Genomic DNA, 19,363 nt, shown 5'->3' with positions numbered 1-19,363 from the left:
ACAATGTGACAAAGGGAGGCAAGGAGAGAGAAAGGGATCAAGAGAGATGCAGCCTGACCAGGCAGTGGCACAGTGGATAGAGCGTCAGACTGGGATGTGGAGGAGACCTCCAGGTTTGAGACCCCAAGGTCACCAGCTTGAGTGCGGGCTTATCTGGTTTGTGCAAGGCTCACCAGCTTGGACCCAAGGTCGCTGGCTCGAGCAAGGGGTCATTCAGTCTGCTGTAGCCCCACCCCCACCCCGTCAAGGCACATATGAGAAATCAATCAATGAACAACTAATGAACCGCAATGAAGAATTGATGTTTCTCATCTCTCTCCCTTCTTGTCTGTCTGTCCCTCTCTCTGACTCTCCCTGTCTCTGCCAAAAAAAAAAAAGAGACGCAGCTCAGACTGACAGTGAAAAGACTTTAGAGGCAGGGCCAGCTGGGAGCAGATGCAGAGAGGGACATGCATGCATGCCCACCACTGTGCTCACTCTCCCCCTGCCCAAGGGGCTCACAGGCCACTGACCTTGCTCAGCTTGGCGTTCTGGTCCTCCAAGACCAGCAGATCTTCCTCAAATTTCTTCAGCCTTGCCTCCGTCGTCACTTTCTCCAGCTGCAGCTTCTGCCGGGCCCCCTCCTCAGCCTCTAGGTGGGTCTCCAGCTCCTGCAGTGGGGAGTGAGGCGGGTGAGGTCCTAGGGGCTGGGGGCTAGGGTGTGATGGGAAGGAGGGGGTGGAGGGGGGTGGTCCACAGGCCCCTGGGGCTTGTGGCTCAGACAGGCCTACTCTCCAGGTGAGGCTGGGAAGGATAAAACCCTTACTGGTCTTTCTGTTCCATTCATCAGCTCAACAAGCATTTATTAAGGGTCCAGTGTGTCCCAGGCACTGTTCTAGGCACCGAGGACTGATAAAAATCCTTATCCTTGTGGAAACTACATTCTTGTGTGTGTGTGTGTGTGTGTGTGTGTGTGTGTGTGTGTGTGTGAGAGAGAGAGAGAGAGAGAGAGAAAGAGAGAGAAGATTTTGATCAATAAACCTAATAAATACACATATCATGTAGATGGGCACTGTCCCCTATGACAGTGACCAGGCACATGTGGAGACTTTGGTGTGAAATCAGAAATTATGAATCAATATTATAAGCTGCCTTAACAGCCGGTAAAATTGGGTAGGGGGAGCTAAACCTTCCTGTAGGAACCAGGGTCCCCTTACCCTCTTGTTACTACAAAGCCGGCCTCCTACAGCCACAACTTGTTCACTCTGTTCCTGGTGCACCCCCATGTGGCTCGCTCTCTGTGTCGTGCTATCTGCTTCATTCAGGTAGTGACTTTCGTGACTAATCAACTGCGTCCATCTCACCTGCCCAGGGTTGGGTATGGTGTGTTAGGCCATCTCCATAGATGAAGGGCAGGACCCCACACTCACCAAGCAGGGAAAGAGAAGGCAATTAAAACAGCCCTGAGCTCTTGAAATGCGGCTGGTGTAAATGAGCAACTAAATTTTTCATTTTATTTATTTTAAATTTAAAATCAGACACCCAATTAATCCCTAGAAAACTTTTAGGTATGTTGGGAATGACTTGTGTATGTAAAATGACTTTTTTAGCTGAAGAAATTATGAAATATAAGTGCAGGTGAAGGCTCTGGCTAGGCTATTCAGGGCTTAAAGCATCAACCTGAAGCGCCAGATGTTGCAGGTTCGACTCCCCATCAGGACACGAGAAGCAGTGATTACACAACTAAATGGAACAACTAAGTGAAACAATGAGTTGATGTTTCCTTCTCTCTCTCTCTTTCTACCTTACCCCCCTCCCTCATATTAATGGGAAATAAATTTAAATGTAGATGAAGTACTGTCAATGGAAATTTAGCATCTGAATTGGGATGTGTCTTAAACATAACACACACACTAGATTTTGAAGGGTAACCATGGGAGGCAGCCAGCCTGTGAATGCAGTAGCACAAAGGCAAATGGAGCTAGGAGATGGACAGCAGAGTACTGAGGATATCACCTCAGCACCTGGATCCAGCCATGCCTGAAGCTTATACATTGTTGAATCTCTCCCATTATTTGAATCAAAAAAGTGTTCTCTCTGCTTAATCCACTTTGAGCTGTTTTCCACAAATTCATGGACAAAAGAGACATTGTTTGCAGAAGCAAAGGTAGGTGGGGGAGACAGAAGGGCGGGGGCAGGTGGCCTGCGAGTACGTGGGGACCGGACCTGTATATGTTGCTGCAGCCTCTTCTTCTCATTTTGCAGCTGGCGGCTGCACTCCTCCTCCTCACCCACACGGGCCTCCAGCTCCGACACCACCAGCTCCAGCTCCTGCTTGCGGGCTGCCAGCCGCCCCCGGGTCTCCTCAGCCTCAGCGCACAGCTCTGCCTCTGCTCGAAGTTGCTCTGCCAGACGGGCACGCTCCTCTTCCAGCTGGAGGTGGGGTGAGAGGTCAATGGTCAGCAGCGCACCCGGGGCGGCCTCCAGTGGGGCCCCAGGTCCCTCCTGTCCCCTGATCTGCTTTGCTTTTTGAGGTCCAGCCCCCGAAACCCCTCACAGCCCATCAGTCCCCAGCCCTATCCCTCCTGACCCCGACTCCCTCTGTCTTGTGCCCTCCTCTCTGTCCCCAGATCCCCAACATGCTCAGTCCTCATCCTCTCCGAATGGACACTCCCCAGCCTTCCAGCCTGCAGTCTCTCCCCCTCTGGTCCATCCTCTGCACAACCCCAGAGAGGCCCCTCTGCCATCTCACACTTCATTGGATACTCCTACGCCCAGCATTTGAACCAAAGGAAATAATTCAGGAAAAGCAAACAAAAAAATGCTCAAGAGACTTACCTCATCATCATTTTAAGAAACCAAAAATACTGGAACCAGTGAAAAGGCCACCGCCTATATAGCATAACCCTGCTACCTGGCTGGTCCCCTGGTCTGCCCCATCCTGTAGCCCTACCCCCTGAGCAGCTCGGCTTAGTAGGAACCAGCTCCCCAGTCAATATCCTGGCTACACCCCAGGGTCCTGTTTCCTACACATCACGCTCAACCACACTACACAGTTCCGACCCTTATTTAGCCCCAATACAGCTTGGCTCTGACCCATCATACCCGCTCTCCTCTCACAGCCCTGCCCCAGCAGTCGACTTAGCCAGAAGCCACGCCCCTTGAAACACAGCTCCACCCAGAGGCCCGCCCCCACACCCGGCCCTGCTTCCTTACCTGGGTCAAGCGAGTCTGGAGCTCCGACACCTCCCGGGCACTCTGCTGCTGGAGCTCCTGAACTTTCTGCAGCTCCTGGGCACGCGCCTGTAGCACCTCATCCTGCCGTGTCACTTGCAGCAGCGGTTTCACCTAGGGGGAGGTCAAGGTAGCAGAATGGCTGGGGGCTCGGATTCCTGGGTTCCAAGGCCAGCTCACCGTCCACCGACTAGCTGAGTGAGCTCGGACAAACACATTAGCGTCCCCATCTATAGAATGGGGATGATAACAACCCCTGCTACACAGGGTTTTCGGAATAAGGAAGGAGTTAACACTTGTAAACAGCTCAGGCAGGGGTACATGGCAAGCAGTCCTAAACGTGTTTCTTTGTTGCTAAACGAACCCTCTGTACACAAGAGACACTGGTATTCTGTAGCACAGCGTTTCTCAAAGTTCTCAGTCCCAAATCCATGGGGAGAAATGTACTTTACACAGTATCATTAGGTGACAGGCACCACACTCTTCAATAAGCAAAATGAGAGTTTCACAAAACCACCCTCGCCTTTGCTAAGTGGGACACACTCAGATAATTTCTGTTCTAGTGCTTTCTATTTGGCTCTTAGCTGTACTTGATTCTTCTCTGCTCCAGACTTTCTCTAGTCTATTATTTTCTTTTTCTTTTTAATTTTATTTAGAGAAATTTAACAGGGTGACATTGATCTCTACTCCCTTCTCCCCACCCCTATTATTTTATTTTCTTCCCTGATTCATAGCATTCAACGCAGCTATAACTTTATGTTTATTTGTGGGATTCATTCATTGACTCCTGTCAACCTTCTCCTTCCAGTCCCCAACCTAGGATAGGCAAACTTTTACTTAAAGGGCCAGCTAGGAAATATATGAGGTTCTGCAGGCCATCCTGTCTCTGGCTTATGGATTCCACTCTGCTGCTTTTGCAAGAGCAGCCACAGACAATACATTAACCAATGGGTGTTTACAAAAACAAGTGTCTATTTTTATTTGCCACTTTATCACTGTCACCTAAAAAGTTACTGGCACATAGTAGGTGCTCAATTAACACTGGCAGAGGGCATGTAGGCTGACACCTCAGACGTTGTATTCAGAATTACACTGAAGAGCTCTTTTTTCCTCCAATTCCCATCCTCCTTCCTCCTCTCCAATTCCCCATGAGGGGCACCCTGATCCCAAGCTCACAGAGGACCTGATGACCTGGCTTGGCCCCTCTGCTTGGGGTGGGCCTCGGCAGTCATGCAGTGAGTGGTCTGGATGGCTGGATGGTCACATGACTGCAGCCTGGCCAGTGAGAATAAAAGGTGGATTCTGAGCCCGTTGGCCCTGGCCGGTTAGCTCAGTGGATAGAGCATCAGCCTGGCGTGCAGAAGTCTTGAGTTTGAGTCCTGGTCAGGGCACACATGAGAAGCAACATCTGCTTCTCTCCTCCCCCTCCCCCTTTTCTCACTCTTCCCCTCTCACAGCCAGTGGCTTGATTGGTTCGAGCATTGGCCTCAGGTGCTGAGGATAGCTCAGTTGATTCGAGCATTGGCAACAGACCGGGGTTGCTGGTGGATCCCAGTTGGAACATATGCAGGAGTCTCTCTATCTCCCCTCCTCTCACATAAACCAATAGAAAGAAAGAAAACCCCATGCTGGCTTGGCTGAGGGCCGGTCTCAAGCTGCTGGTGGACCCCTTGTGGGTAAGTCTGCAGGTGACCGTCATAGAGGAAACTCAAGCAGGAGACACCAAATGTTGGATAACAGACATCATTGTTTGGGCCCTTTTTGTGCAGTTAGGGTTACTTCAGCAGGCCTGGGTTGTCCAAACCTTGCTCATTCCAGACAAAGGACTGGCCCTTGCCTGGGTCCGCGAGATAACCTCCAAGCTCTTGGAATATCTGCCTGATAAATGACTTGGTTTAACTGAGGATTTGGGGCCACATGGTATCAACTTGACCTCTGAAGGGGCTAGAGACCGAATAACGAAGGTCAACCACATGGGCGGTCAGCTGTACCTAGGTGACTGACCCCAATAAGAACCCTGGACACTGAAGCTTGGGTGGGCTTCTCCAGTGGGCTCTACCCCACACATGTCACCACCGTTTCTGAAAGGTTAAGAGCTGACTATGACGCCACTGGAAGAGACACCTGGAAGTTTGCACCAGGTCTCCCCTGAACTCTGCCACATACCTTTCTCTTCACTGATTTTAATCTGTATCCTTTCACAGTAACAAACTATAACTGTGAGTATAACAGCTTGCCTAATTTCTGTGAGTCCTTCCAATGAATCACTGGTTCTGAGGGGGGGGGTCTTTAGGACCCTCCAACTCAGCCCTGGATCCACTTGCCCCTGCAGCTGTCCTGCACTCTTGATCCATGTTGGTTTGAGTCAGATTTTTTGGTCACTAGCTACTTACCTAAAGAACCCCAATGAAAAAAGGCCAGGCTCATTGGTCCCATTTTACAGATGCAGCCAACTGAGGCCCAAACCAAGGAAGTCACTTGGCCCAGCAGACCCGCCCCTAAGATCCTGTCTCCTTGCTGCTCAAGCCTCCCCGCCAGGTGCCCTCACCTTGATGAAGAGTCGCCACCACTGCCAGTGTCTCAGCTTGAGGTAGGCCGCACAGTTCCGCTGCATCACCCTTAGCGCGCTCTGCTGCTGCTGCCGCTTCTGGAAGGCCCTGGAGGGGACCCGGGTGCACGGCAGAGTGGGGACTCGGCCCTCCACACCCTGCCACCTCCACAACAGAGCACTCCCTTCCCACCATCAACCATTATTAAATGCCTACTGTGTGCAAGCACCATACTATTATTAGTAAATCGATCCCCTCTGCCCTGTTCCCTCCTCTGTCTCCATAGCCCCAGCCCCAATTCAGGTCTCATCATCACCTACCTGGACCCTCACCCAGCCTCTGCCCCAGCCTACTAGACCCCATTCCATCTCTCTTTTTTTTTTATTTTTATTTTTTCCTGAAGCTGGAAACGGGGAGAGACAGTCAGACAGACTCCCACATGCGCCCGACCGGGATCCACCCGGCACACCCACCAGGGGCGAAGCTCTGCCCACCAGGGGCCGATGCTCTGCCCCTCTGGGGCATGGCTCCATTGCGACTAGAGGCCACTCCAGCGCCTGGGGCAGAGGCCACAGAGCCATCCCCAGTGCCCGGGCCATCTTTGCTCCAATGGAGCCTCGGCTGCAGGAGGGGAAGAGAGAGACAGAGAGGAAGGAGAGGGGGAGGGGTGGAGAAGCAGATGGGCGCTTCTCCTGTGTGCCCTGGCCGGGAATCGAACCCGGGACTTCCGCACGCCAGGCCGACGCTCTACCACTGAGCCAACCAGCTAGGGCCTCTCTCTTTTTTTTTTAAGAGAACTCTTTATTTTTATTTTTTTTACAGAGACAGAGAGTCAGAGAGAGGGATAGATAGGGACAGACAGACAGGAACGGAGAGATGAGAAGCATCAATCATCAGTTTTTCATTGTGACACCTTCATTGTTCATTGATTGCTTTCTCATATGTGCCTTGACCGCGGGCCTTCAGCAGACCAAGTAACCCCTTGCTCAAGCCAGCGACCTTGGGTCCAAGCTGGTGAGCTTTTTTTTTTTTTGCTCAAGCCAGATGAGCCCGCATTCAAGCCGGTAACCTCGGGGTCTCGAACCTAGGTCCTCCGTGTCCCAGTCCGACGCTCTATCCACTGCGCCACCGCCTGGTCAGGCCCCATTCCATCTCAATGTGCTTCTAGAGGGGTCTTTCTATGCCCACCCTACCTGCTCACAGCCCTGTGGCTCCCTGGTACCCCAGACAAGGTCCCTGCCCCTCAGCTCGCTATTTGGGAGTCCTTTATTCTCTGGCCCTTCCTCTGGGCCCGCTCCAAGGGGGAGGAGATGTTCCTGCAAACTTCCCACATTCCTGGAGCCTGACACCTTTCGCATCCCTCTTGGTCTACCTGGTCGTCAGGTGTGACCAGGGCCGTCCTGGTCCGCAGGGCCTCCTGCTGCACTTATAGGACCCCCATCAGAGCACATCTTGCCCTGGACTAGGACACTCTGTGCCTGTGTTGTTTCTCCCTCCAGATTGAAGTCCCTTGGGGACTGGCCAGCAGGGTGACCACCTCGACCTAGTTTACATGTGGCTTTCTCCATGTTAGCACTTTATATCATGCATCCTGGGAAACGTCCAGTCCCAGGCAAACAGGGATGGCAGGTCACCCCCTGACAGAGCCTGGCTCTTGTCTTGTCTGTGTCTTCAGCATCGCTCAGCACTGGGCCTAGCTTACAAGGGCCTCAGGGACTGTGCAACCAAGAAGCCTGGGCACCTGGTGGCTCTCTCCCTTTGTCTCTCAAGCCCTCTTAAGACCCTGGAGGCCTTGACATCAAGGGCCATCTGGTCAACCCTTCCCTGCCCAGCCTTAGCCAAAGCAACCCCAGAAGATAGTATAGTACCCACCTGCGAGCCAGGTATCCCCTGGCAGCTGCCTGGAAGGACACAATGATATCTGTGACCTTCAGGTCCCGCTCCTCTTCCAGCTGGGCCAGGACTCCCGCCCGGAAAAAAATCTTACTCTGTCCCACGCGGTAGAGGTTGGGATCCAGTTCTAGGGCCTGGATCTGTGAGGGTTGGGAGTGATAAAAAGAAGGGGTAATGACAAGGAAGGTCCCAGACCACCTCTTCCACACCTGGGACTGTGCACACTCACACACCTGCACCCCACACTTACCATCTTCTCACAGGCCTGCTTCCCATCCATAAAGCCCTTGGGGATGGCATTGGGTGTCAGAATCTCATACCTGTAGTCAACAGGCAGGGGTGGGGAGTGGAGAGTTACAGCAAATTGTCACCATGGCCAGGCACTGGGTGCAGAGTGACAACTAGCAATAACTAATGACAATAACAAGAATAGTAAGAAAAATGGGCATTTGATCTTAGCCACACACTGGGCTAAGAGGGTTAATCCTACCAGCGGCAGCACCGATGATAAAAGCTCCCACTCCGTGGGTACCTACCCAGGCTGACTACGAACATTTATTACATTGCCACCACATTTCACTGAGACAGAAAACAACGGTGGGTCTCAGAATGGGAATGTGAGAATAACAAAACATAGTGGCCGATGTTTTTGAACTTCCTATGCATCAGTTCCTGAGCTAAGTGCTTCACAGCAATTTCTTTCAAATTTCTGGGTGGAACTCAGAATTAAAAAATATGTTTCATAAACATATACATGTCTGTCCTTAGAGCCTTTCCCCCGCCATGCCCTCTCCTTGGAGTTCTTTTATTTATTTATTTATTCATTCATTTTAGAGAAGAGAGAAAGATAGAGAGAGAAGGGGGGTAGGAGCAGGAAGCATCAACTCCCATACGTGCCTTGACCGGGCAAGCCCAAAGTTTTGAACTGGCGACCTCAGCATTCCACGTCAACGCTTGATCTACTGTGCCACCACAGGTCAGGCTCCTTGCATTTCTTATAAAATAATTTTGTAGAAAATATTTTCTATAAAATAATGTCTATTATATATACAATATACATACACGTATATACACATTTGCATGTCATATATAATAGACATTTTATGGTTGGTGATTGAGAAACTTCTGTGTGTGTGTGTGTGTGTGTGTGTGTGTGTGTGTGCATCAGTTTCTCAATCACCAGGGATCTTGTTAAAATACAGATCCTATTTCAGCAAGTCTGGGTGGGGCCTAAAAATCTGCGTATCTAGCCGCCAGAGACTGTCATTGCTGGTCCCAGGATCACACTTTGAGTAGCAAACTCCGGACCTGAACCTGTACTATTGTATACAGCAGCTACTGGCCACATGTGACCACTGAGCCCTTAAAATGTGGGCTGGGCAAATGAACTGGACTTTTAACTGTATTTAGTCTCACTAACTGAAATTTAATTTAAAAGCTGAAGCAGTGCAAAATATTTTTTTGTGTGTGACACCCTATTTCATTGTTTTGATAGAACTAATGTGACGCTGGAAATGTAGTGTCTGAACTGTGATGTGGCGTGGGCTGTAAGACACACCACATTTCAGAGACTTGGGAGGAAAAAAAAACGTATGAACAATATCTGACTACTAGTTTTTTATACTGATTACATGTTAAAATTATTCCATGTTATAGATGTATTAGCTTAAATAAATTATCTTGTCAACATGAATGTTGTCTGCTTCTTTTTACTTTTAAAAATATAGCTATTTCAGCCTGACCTGTGGTGGTTCAGTGGATGAAGTGTCAACCTAGAACACTGAGGCTGTCAGTTTGAAACCCTGGGCTTGCCTGGTCAAGGTACATATGGGAGTTGATGCTTCCTGCTCCTCCACTACTTCTCTCTCTCTCCCTCTCCTCTCTTCTCTAAAATAAATAAATAAAATCTAAAAAAAAAAAGCCAGAAAACCAAAAAATAAAAGATGTTATTACAAAAATTTTATTTGTATATGGGGCTTACATTCTATTTTGAATGGATGACGCTGCCATAAACAGCTTGTATGAAGCCTAATTTTTATTATAATATATACCATATTGCTTTTTGCATGCTATCATTTTCTGTTTCATTCTATTCCAGTGCATTTTTAAAGAAATGCCAGCCATGGCCAGTTGGCTCAGTGGTAGAGTATTGGCCCTGTGTATGGAAGTCCTAGGTTTGATTCCTGTTCAGGGTACACAGGAAAAGTACCCATCTGCTTCTCCCTTCCTTCCCCCTTGTCTCTCTCTCTCTTCTCCTCCTGCAGCTATGGCTCAGTTGGAGCAGGTTGGCCCCGAGTGCTGAGGATGGCTCCATGGCCTCACTTTAGGTGCTAAAAATAGCTTGGTTGCCGAGCAATGGGGCAATGGCCCCAGATGGGCAGAGCATCGCTCCATAGGGGGCTTACCAGTTAAATCCCAGTCTACACGCAAGTGGGGGTCTGTCTCTCTGCCTTCCCACTTCTCACTTAAGGAAAAAAAAATGCCGATTGCAACACATTGATTGCAATATGACACACTATGCCCTTTCTCCATGGGAGCACACTGAGTGGGTATTGCTTGCCCATATCACAGAGGGGAAAGCCAAGGCTCACCAAACCTAAGGAACTGGACCAGAGTCCTGGCTCAGAAGTAGCAGTGGGAGACTTTGGATGCACGTAGGGTGGGTCCAGACCCGAGTGCCATGCCACCCCTCACCCCACTCACCGCTGCCGGAACTCCTGGAAGAGGATGCGGTTGGGGAAGCCTTGGCGACAGATGCGGATGCCCTCCAGGACTCCGTTACAGCGCAGCTGGTCCAGCACCAGCCGGGGCTCCAGCTTCCCAGCCTATGGAGAGCAGGATGAACATGAAGGGTCAGCAGTGGCCGCACAGGGGCACCACTCATTGGAGGACCACGGCCGGCAAGTGAAACACTGGTTAGGCAGGTAAACAATGTTTGTCAATTTTGTATGGGTCAACCTATAATTTACTGAGCACCTACTATGTGCCAGGCAGAAATCCTTGCCCTGGGGAGCTCACAGTCCAATGGGAGAGACTGACAATAAAACTGGTTACAAATTTGTATAGAGAAAATAATTACAATGAACTCTATGAACTCATGGTTTTCACAGTATGAACTCATGGTTTTCAAAGTATAAAGACAGTAATAAAAATAAATATAGAAGTAAATGTATATATATATATGTATATACATGTATAAAACTATGCATATGCATGTATGTACATTTGCATATATACACATAGCTCTGTTTACTGGGAGGTCCTGGGAGTGACACCCCAATACCATTAAGCACACCTCACATCCAGATCTTGGACTCTAAGTACCATTTTCCACTAAAAAGAACCATGGCTTTTCTTGAAAGAAGAAATGGCTGTCTATATATGTCATATTTCATCAAATATAAGTCACCATCAATAGTAAGACACACTGTTGTTTTATATACACCACGAAATAAAATTCCTATTCATTACATTCTGACAGACTATTGATTATAAGCCACATCCCAACTTCAGAGATGATAAAGTATCAGAAATAAGTGTCCTAGATTTGATAAAATTGGTGTTTACAGACATGAGAAAGGAGATGCACACACAGAGATCCACTCACCTGATAACCAGAGCTACTTTCCAAGGACAGTGTAAGCCTCAAGCACCTAATTTTGTGGTCTCATTCTCCACTTACATTGACCCTTCTCTATAGGGCTTGTTCTTTGATTTTCCCAACAAGAAAATTTTTCAGTGCCCTGGGAGGCCAGGGATGGTTTCCCCAAACCTACATGACATCCTCAGCCCCAACAGCCTTCTTTCTAGCTCTTGTACCGTCCATGCTCTGATCTACCACTGGACCTTTGCACAAGCTATTCTCTGCTCAGAATACCACTTATCTTCAGAGCTCAGTTGTCACCTCCTCCAGGGATCCTTCCCTGACTTCACTGAGCAGATCAGACCTTATGTAACACTCATCCATCCCTACAAATTTAATTGGACATTCATTGTAGGTGGTTAGTTGAACATCTATGTTCTGCATTAGACTGTGAGAATAGGGGTTGGCTGTGCTTCTCTCTAATGTAGTACCTGGCACTTAGTAGGTGCTCAATAAAATTTAAGTCCCATGAATGAATAAATTTTCCAAACAAGGCGCTTATTCTGGGAGGCGAGCAAGTCCTTCAAGGCCACACATGCAGTGGGAGGTGAGCCTGGGCATAGATGTGGCTCCAGCCAGGTTCAGAGGCCGGGCCTTACCCACTCCAGAGCCTCCCCTCCCCCGCCCAGGTCACTCACCCTCTTCTCATGGTTGGGGACAATACAGCGGACGAAGCTGGGGTTGGTGTTGCTGAGTGTGGCCATGAGGCGGCTCAGGGACTCCTTGTAGAGCTGTCCCACCGTCCGGAACATGCCCCGGCGGGGGCGGCCACCCGGTGGGCCATCCCCGAGGCTGCTCACCTGCTCCAGCCCCACGATGCCCTCCACTGTGTGAAGAGGGAATCAGATGTAGGGAGAGAGGGGGGCCAGGGGTCAGTTTTGGGATACTGGGTTGGCTAAAGGTTAAGGTTCTAACTATTTATATGGCCTAGCACTTTACATATGAAAGACCTCACACAGTTTGGTAAGGTACATGGTATCAGCCCCATTGGACTGGAAGGCAAACTAAGGCTCAGAAAAGTGAAAGACTGCACTCAAGGCCACAGCTTAGAAACTGCAGATCCAGGATTTAAGCTAGGCAGTGCGAGTCCCCACAAACCCTGACTTCTGACCCCTCTTTTCCTCAAGGACGTGATCTCCGTTTTCCTTGTCGACAGATGACAGCAACAGCAAATGCCTAGTTAGCATGTATTGCCTGCTGGGCACTGTTCAAAGCACTTTACATACTCTGGCTTATTTATAAGCCTGTGAGACCCTTCCCATTTTATAGGTGAGGAAACTGAGGCACAGTAAAAAGGTAATCACAAACACAGCAGAGCTGCATTGTCAGGAGCATGAAACAGGGTCCAATTAAAAATGTAACAGAGTCTGGCTTCTACGTGCAATGTGTGAAATATGTCAATCTGCCTTCATATTAAGCATTTTTCTAGAAAGGCCTGATTTCATGGTCACTCTGTTTCTCTATTGTCATTTGATGGTGTCATTTCAGCTAGTGAGAAATATCCACTCAAATTCAATGATCAAATCACACCAATTTCTCAGGATCCTGCAGCTGGGGCTGAATCTGATGTCCTCCTGTCCCAGTGATGAGCATCATCAGGGGTCAATCAATCTGCACTTAGGCAGGACCTGGTATAGGGTGGGGGCTCAGAGATAGCATTTTCTTCCCCAAGTTTTTTTTCTTTTTTTTTTAACATGGACAGAGAGAGAGTCAAAGGGAGGGATAGATAGGGACAGACAGACAGGAACAGAGAGAGATGAGAAGCATCAATCGTTAGTTTTTCATTGTGGCTCCTTAGTTGTTCATTGATTGCTTTCTCATATGTGCCTTGACCATGGGAGCTACAGCAGACTGAGTAACCCCTTGCTCAAGCCAGCAACCTTGGGTCCAAGCTGGTGAGCTTTGTTCAAACCAGATGAGCCCACGCTCAAGCTGGCGACCTCGGGGTCTCGAACCTGGATTCTCCGCATCCCAGTCCAATGCTCTATCCACTGCGCCACTGCCTGGTCAGGTTCCTCCCTAGGTTTTAACTCTCCCTCCCACTGCCATACTTAGTTATTATCAAAAATATAATTATCATTTACTAAGCTCTCATAGCACAGGTAAGAGGCTCTGGGACTCGATGTCCTGGGTTCAAATCCTGACTGCCACTTATTGGCTGTGTGATCTCACGCTGGTGGCTTAAGCTCTCTGTGCTTTGATTTCCTTACCTGTGTAAGGTGAGTAATAGAACTAACATCTGCCTCAGTAGGTGATTCAGAGGATCCTATGTGTTAATCAATAGGGGCCAGACTAGGTGGTGGCACAGTGGATAAAGCATCAGACTGAGACACAGAGGACTCAGGTTCAAAACCCTGAGGTCACTGTCTTGAGCACGGGCTCACCAGCTTGAACACAGGGTCGCTGGCTTGGGCGTGGGATCATAGACATGACCCCATGGTTGTTGGCTTGAAGCCCGAGGTTGCTGGCTTGAGCAAGGGGTCATTTGCTCTGCTGTAGCCCCCTAGTAAAGGCACATATGAGAAAGCAATCAATGAACTAAGATGTCACAATGAAAAACTAATGATTGATGCTTCTCATCTCTCTCCGTTCCTGTCTGTCTGTCCCTATCTGTCCCTCTCTCTGTCTCTCTCTCTGTGTCTATGTCACACACACACACACACACAAAAATAATAATCATAAGGGGGCTTTGCACAACACAAGGCACATAGTAAGTGCTCAATAAACACCAGCTGATGTTGGCACCATTTTATTTTATTTTTCTACTTTTGCATGTAATTCCATTAGAAGAAGGCATTGAGTCTGGAAACTGAGGAGGGAGCTGACAAGGAGGAAGAAGTGTGAGAGACCTCCTCATGGAGAAAAGAGGGGACAGATGTTCAAAACCATGTTCCCGGTGCAACAGGCCCACCCTCCTTGTCTGGCAAGTCTCACCCATCGATGCACAGCAACACCCACCCCCTGACGGAGAAATGGCAGAGCCGTGCCTCCCTGAAGATCCTGGGGGTGACAGTGGGAAGGAGCCAAGGAGAGAGAAGTGCTGGAAGCCCCCGTGTTCTGGGTGGAGAGGACAGGTGTAGGGAGATGGCAAAGAGATGGGAGGATGCAAAGGGAGCAGTATGAGATGGGGAGAGAGAGAGAAGGTGGCAGGAAGAGAAAAGGAGAGGGTTATTAGTCAACAGCACAGCACAAAGTAGTAGGAAACTTTTAAAGCCATAAACTTTTAAATCCAGGGAGACTGTCCTGTTCACCTTTGTGTCTACCCACTGAGGGCATCAATGTGGCTGAAAGGACAAATGTCCTCTGTCAGGACTTAGTGCAGGGGTGGGGAAGCTCTCTCTCCCTGGAGGCTGAGTCCGTATCTGTTTAATTAGGTATCTCCTTCCCCTGGCTGCCAGGGAGCTCGAGCACTGCTCAGTGCTCCCCTGGGCTTGCTGAGTTTGTCTCTGAGAGCTGTCTCATTTCCTCTCCCCCTGGGCTGCCGGGATGCTGGGCATCCAATCTGGGCTCAGGCCAGCCACAGTAGGGATCAATGTCAAAATAGCTGCAGTTTCCTCCACTGCCACCTGACTTACAGCTCCTTGAGTCTGGGCTGGCCTGTGATTCCTTTGTTCAGGAGAATTGTGGGAGAACAAATACTGGGCCACATTCCAGTCCAGGACTCATGAGGCTTTGCTGTTTCCACTTTCTCTCTTGGAACCCTCTGAGAGTCAGCCACATATGAGGTGAGACATGTGACAAACTGCTGCAGACACCACGAGTCCATGGCTGTGGCATAGATTTTAAAGAAGTGAGGTTGGGGGGGGTGCATTTTCAGTCTGAAGGAAATGGTTCTCATAGCAGAATCTGCTGCTGAATTTATTGCTGAATACCAAACACTGCTTTTCAATCCTCTTTTGTGTAAACTATATGAGACACAAATATCAAATTTTTCTTTCTCATAGCAGCTCACAAGATCAAGGCACCCATGCCTCTTTGCTCTGTGAGTTCATTTTGGAAACCACTCGTCTTGCTTATTTTGTTTTCTTGTCTAGTTGCATGGGCTAGCATTGTTACCGCTATGCTTTTCACATCAATCAAGATTAAGGCAAACTGAAAGATTCTGGAAACCTGGAATCAGAAAAAAACAAGATACTGGTGCTGCCAGTTGTATAAAATCATCTCTCAAATATCCTCTAAGGATAGGGGAGGGGGGCAACAGATAAGGCTTGTAAAACTACAGGATCCTACTAAAAAGGTATTTGGCTTTTCTGTCCACACCTCTTAGAAGTGTCATTCATTCTGAAAAGATTGATTGGCAAATTCACATGGGGCTTGATGGAGCAAGAAAACTGCAAAACTATACATCCTTCTCTTCCTCCTTTTTTCTTCCTCTAGGCCCTGAAGGGAATGTTGTGAGAGAGCAAAGAAAGAAGCCTAAACATTGACCAACCTGTAAAACATCACCCTCTGAGTTCTATTGTTATTAATTCTTTTCCAGTCAAATCTCTTGATATTTTTGGGATCATATGCCATCTACAAATAACGTTATCTCTTTCTTTACAATGTTGACATATCTATTTCTTTTTTTTCTGGTCTGATTGCATAGGCTAGTATTGCTAAAAAGTGTTTCACAGCAGTGTTGATAGTGGGCATCCTTGTCTTGTTTAAGGAGGAGTCTTTTGTCATTGAATATGATGCTGGCTTGAGATAATCAATCAATCACTTATTGGGAACACTTCTGTGAGACTGTCTGGCCTACCTGTGTCTGAGCAACACCTCAGCCTCTGAAACAAAGGTGCTCACACAGTCGGTTGGAAGAAGGGACTCCCAGAGCACCAGGGAAAGGGCCAAGGGAAGCTGGTCCTCACCATCTTTCCAGATCTCTGCCGTCAGCCGATCTGTGCTCTGGTGCAGCAGGGCTGCAACGTTATCATTCAAGGGGTCCATGTTTTTCATCAGCCACTCATTGGCCTTGTAGTCGACCTGCATGAAGTCAGGTGTTGGAAGGTGGTGAACTTGCAGGTTCAAGGGCTCTGCTGATTTCCCAGGGTGCCTGGTGGAAGTTCTGACTCCAGCTCTGGGGCTCACCATGGGAGAGAGCATGGTGCCACCTTGTGTCCATATCTTAAACTGCACCCTCCAGCAGCACGACCCCTCTCCTTTTACTTCCCTATCCCCTCTGAACTCCTCCACCAATACTTTCTTCCTTATTTATTCTACTCCAGATACACTGGCTTCTGAACAGACAGTTTCCTCCAATGTATCACCTCATTTCCACCTCAAGGTTTTTACCTGGGATCCTGACATCCCCGCCACCTGGGATGCCCTCGCTGTGGGTTTTCCCACGGATGACCGCTTGGGAGAATTTAGAGTTTGGTTTTGAGGCTCCCACAGAGTAACAGTCTTGACCACAACTCCCTGTACCAGTTCTCCCCACCAGACAGGGGTTTCCGGAGTCCAGGTCTGGGTCTGACTCAGCCCAGCACAGGGCTGGGCACACAGGAAGTTTTAGAAAATGTCTGGGAAACAGTGCCATACACAGGACACATGAGCTCCTGCCTCCCAGCCATTGTGCGTGCTGTTCCCTCCGCCTGCAGAACCCTTCCCACCCTTCCCCCTCCTTTCTGGCACCTGTTACGTATCATTTAGACCACAGTTTACAGGCCAAATTGGGACTGCCACCTCTCTTTGTAAATAAAGTTTTATTGGAATAGAGCCTTCATTTATATATTCATATGTGTATTACCTGCGGCTCCCTCCATACCGCAATGGCAGAATTGAATAGTTGTGGCAGACAGAATCTGGCCCACAGAAAGGAAACATTTTATAAAAAATGTTTGCTGCCTCTTGGTTTAGATTTCAGATCAAGCATTACTCTCTTCTGTGAAACCTTCCCTGGTGTTTCTCCTTTGGGCTTTGACTTTGATACTATCCTTAGCTGCCCCTATTAAAGCACCTCTCAGCTTCATGTTATATTTGACAACCTTTCAGATAAGGAACTTTTGTAAGGACAGAAACCATGTCTGACTTGGGTCCCCAACTTTGCTCAGCACAGGTCTGAGCATACAAAGACAAGTTTGCAGAATGAGTGGGTAAAATATACTTTGTTCTCTTCATGGTGAACTCCTATCCATCCCTCAAAACCTACTGCAAATATCCCCTCCATGAGGAAGCCTTTGTTGACTTCATCAGAGTTCTCACTCCTTCTTGTGCTTCCCTAGCCCCTTCCCTGGCTGTGTCCTGTCCAGCGGACATCCGGTGGCCCCTGCTTTTGCTCTGCAGCTCCCACACTTCTGTAGCCAAGTGGTCCCCATATGCACCCAACAGGCCCCAAGGCTGGCCCCAGCCCCTACCTTGCCCGCATAGTGCAAGACGCTGAAGTCAGCCTGGTCTCGCAGGTTCCTTGGCCGCTGGAACTTGGGGTGGCCACCCTGCTCCTGGGCCACCTTCTCTACGAAGGACTTGTCTGTGGCTTTTGGGAACCAGCACTCCTCGTCCAGCAGGGCCAGGAGTCCAGGGGGGTTGGCCTGACCATTGACAGGAAGGGGAGACTAAGTCAGATCTCCAAATATTGGACTCTTAGGTTGTAGCTAATTTTTAGTTCTTATAAGTGACACTTGGACATAGAACTAAACATGAGGCCCTGGCAGGTAGCTCAGCTGGTTAGAGCAGTGGTCCCTAACCCCCGGGCCACGAACTGGTACCAGTCCGTGGGCCATTTGGTACCGGTCCGCAGAGAAAGAATAAATAACTTATATTATTTCTGTTTTATTTATATGTAAGTCTGAATGATGTTTTATTTTTTAAAAAATGACAGATTCCCTCTGTTACATCCATCTAAGACTCACTCTTGACGTTTGTCTCGGTCACGTGATACATTTATCCGTCCCACCCTAAAGGCCGGTCCCTGAAAATATTTTCTGACATTAAACCGGTCTGTGGCCCAAAAAAGGTTGGGGATCACTGGGTTAGAGCATTGTCCCCATACGCCAAGGTTGAAGGTTCAATCCCCAGTCAGGGTACATACAAGAATCAACAGATGAATATATAAATTAGTGGAACAACAAATCGATCTCTCTCTCTCTCTCTCTCTCCCGCCTCCCTTCCACTCTCTAAAATCAATAAATAATTAAAAAAACAACAACCAAAAAACATGAGAATAATAGCTACAGTTACATCCCTGTGATTGAAGCCAGGCACTGTGGCAGGCACATTCGAGGTCCTACTCATCTGGTGGCCACACACATCTACGTCACTTTCTCTGTCTAGCTGATGGGAGGCCTGAGGCCAGCAGGGCGAGGAGCTGGACCATGGTCACGAGGGTGGGGGTGGAGGTGGGCATGGGTGGCGCGGCGGCCGAAGCCTGGGTTTCACTCACCGGCCGCTCGATAAGGTCAATGCAGGGCTGCAGGTCGAGGCCAAAGTCGAGGAAGGTCCAGGGGATGCCCTCACGCTGGTACTCCTCCTGCTCCAGCACGAACATGGTGTGGTTGAAAAGCTGCTGCAGCTTCTCGTTGGTGTAGTTGATGCACAGCTGCTCAAAGGAGTTCAGCTGTAGGGAATGAGGGGACACGTGAGACAGGGGACAGGGCCTAGAGAGAGGGGACAGGGACCCAGAGAGAAGGGGACAGGGACCCGGAGAGGGGGGGACAGGGGCCAAAGAGAGGGGACAGGGACTCAGAGAGAGGGGAACAGGGCCCAGAGAGAGGGGGACAGGGCCCAGAGAGAAGGGGACAGGGACCCGGAGAGAGGGGGACAGGGGCCAAAGAGAGAGGACAGGGACTCAGAGGGAGGGGAACAGGGCCCAGAGAGAGGGGGACAGGGCAGGGTGATGGAGCCCTCAGGCCCCAGCTGGGCACAACACGCAGACCTGGAAGATCTCAAAGCCAGCAATGTCCAGGATGCCCAGGAAGGAGGCACCCTGGCGCGGGCTGCGGTCCAGGGCACGATTGAGGCGCAGGACCAGCCAGCGGAAGAGGCGCTCATAGGTGGCCTTAGCCAGAGCTTCCAGTGCGAAGTCAGCCTGCATGAGGGACAGGGTGCACAGTGAGGGCCCAGCCTGCACATCAGTGGCCCCAGCCTG

General features: G+C 49.3%; 1 protein-coding gene across 5 annotated transcripts in view; it reads right to left on the bottom strand.

Moving 5' to 3' along the window:
* The window catches only part of MYH14 (myosin heavy chain 14), a 105,532-nt gene that overhangs the window by 35,800 nt on the left and 50,369 nt on the right, over nucleotides 1-19,363 (bottom strand). For all 5 annotated transcript variants that reach the window (XM_066374083.1, XM_066374082.1, XM_066374081.1 and 2 more), the window contains 12 exons: nucleotides 19,151-19,303; nucleotides 18,659-18,832; nucleotides 17,634-17,807; nucleotides 16,149-16,263; nucleotides 11,937-12,124; nucleotides 10,359-10,480; nucleotides 7,906-7,975; nucleotides 7,635-7,795; nucleotides 5,762-5,870; nucleotides 3,196-3,327; nucleotides 2,206-2,412; nucleotides 513-650 (listed from right to left, as the gene is read on the bottom strand). In XM_066374083.1, coding sequence (XP_066230180.1) covers nucleotides 513-650; nucleotides 2,206-2,412; nucleotides 3,196-3,327; nucleotides 5,762-5,870; nucleotides 7,635-7,795; nucleotides 7,906-7,975; nucleotides 10,359-10,480; nucleotides 11,937-12,124; nucleotides 16,149-16,263; nucleotides 17,634-17,807; nucleotides 18,659-18,832; nucleotides 19,151-19,303 — 1,743 coding nt within the window. The remainder of the gene's footprint in view (nucleotides 1-512; nucleotides 651-2,205; nucleotides 2,413-3,195; nucleotides 3,328-5,761; nucleotides 5,871-7,634; nucleotides 7,796-7,905; nucleotides 7,976-10,358; nucleotides 10,481-11,936; nucleotides 12,125-16,148; nucleotides 16,264-17,633; nucleotides 17,808-18,658; nucleotides 18,833-19,150; nucleotides 19,304-19,363) is intronic.

Source organism: Saccopteryx leptura, chromosome 3 (assembly GCF_036850995.1).
Source record: "Saccopteryx leptura isolate mSacLep1 chromosome 3, mSacLep1_pri_phased_curated, whole genome shotgun sequence".
In the NCBI taxonomy this organism is placed as follows: Eukaryota; Metazoa; Chordata; class Mammalia; order Chiroptera; family Emballonuridae; genus Saccopteryx; species Saccopteryx leptura.
This window is presented reverse-complemented; position numbering and strand designations above follow the sequence as displayed.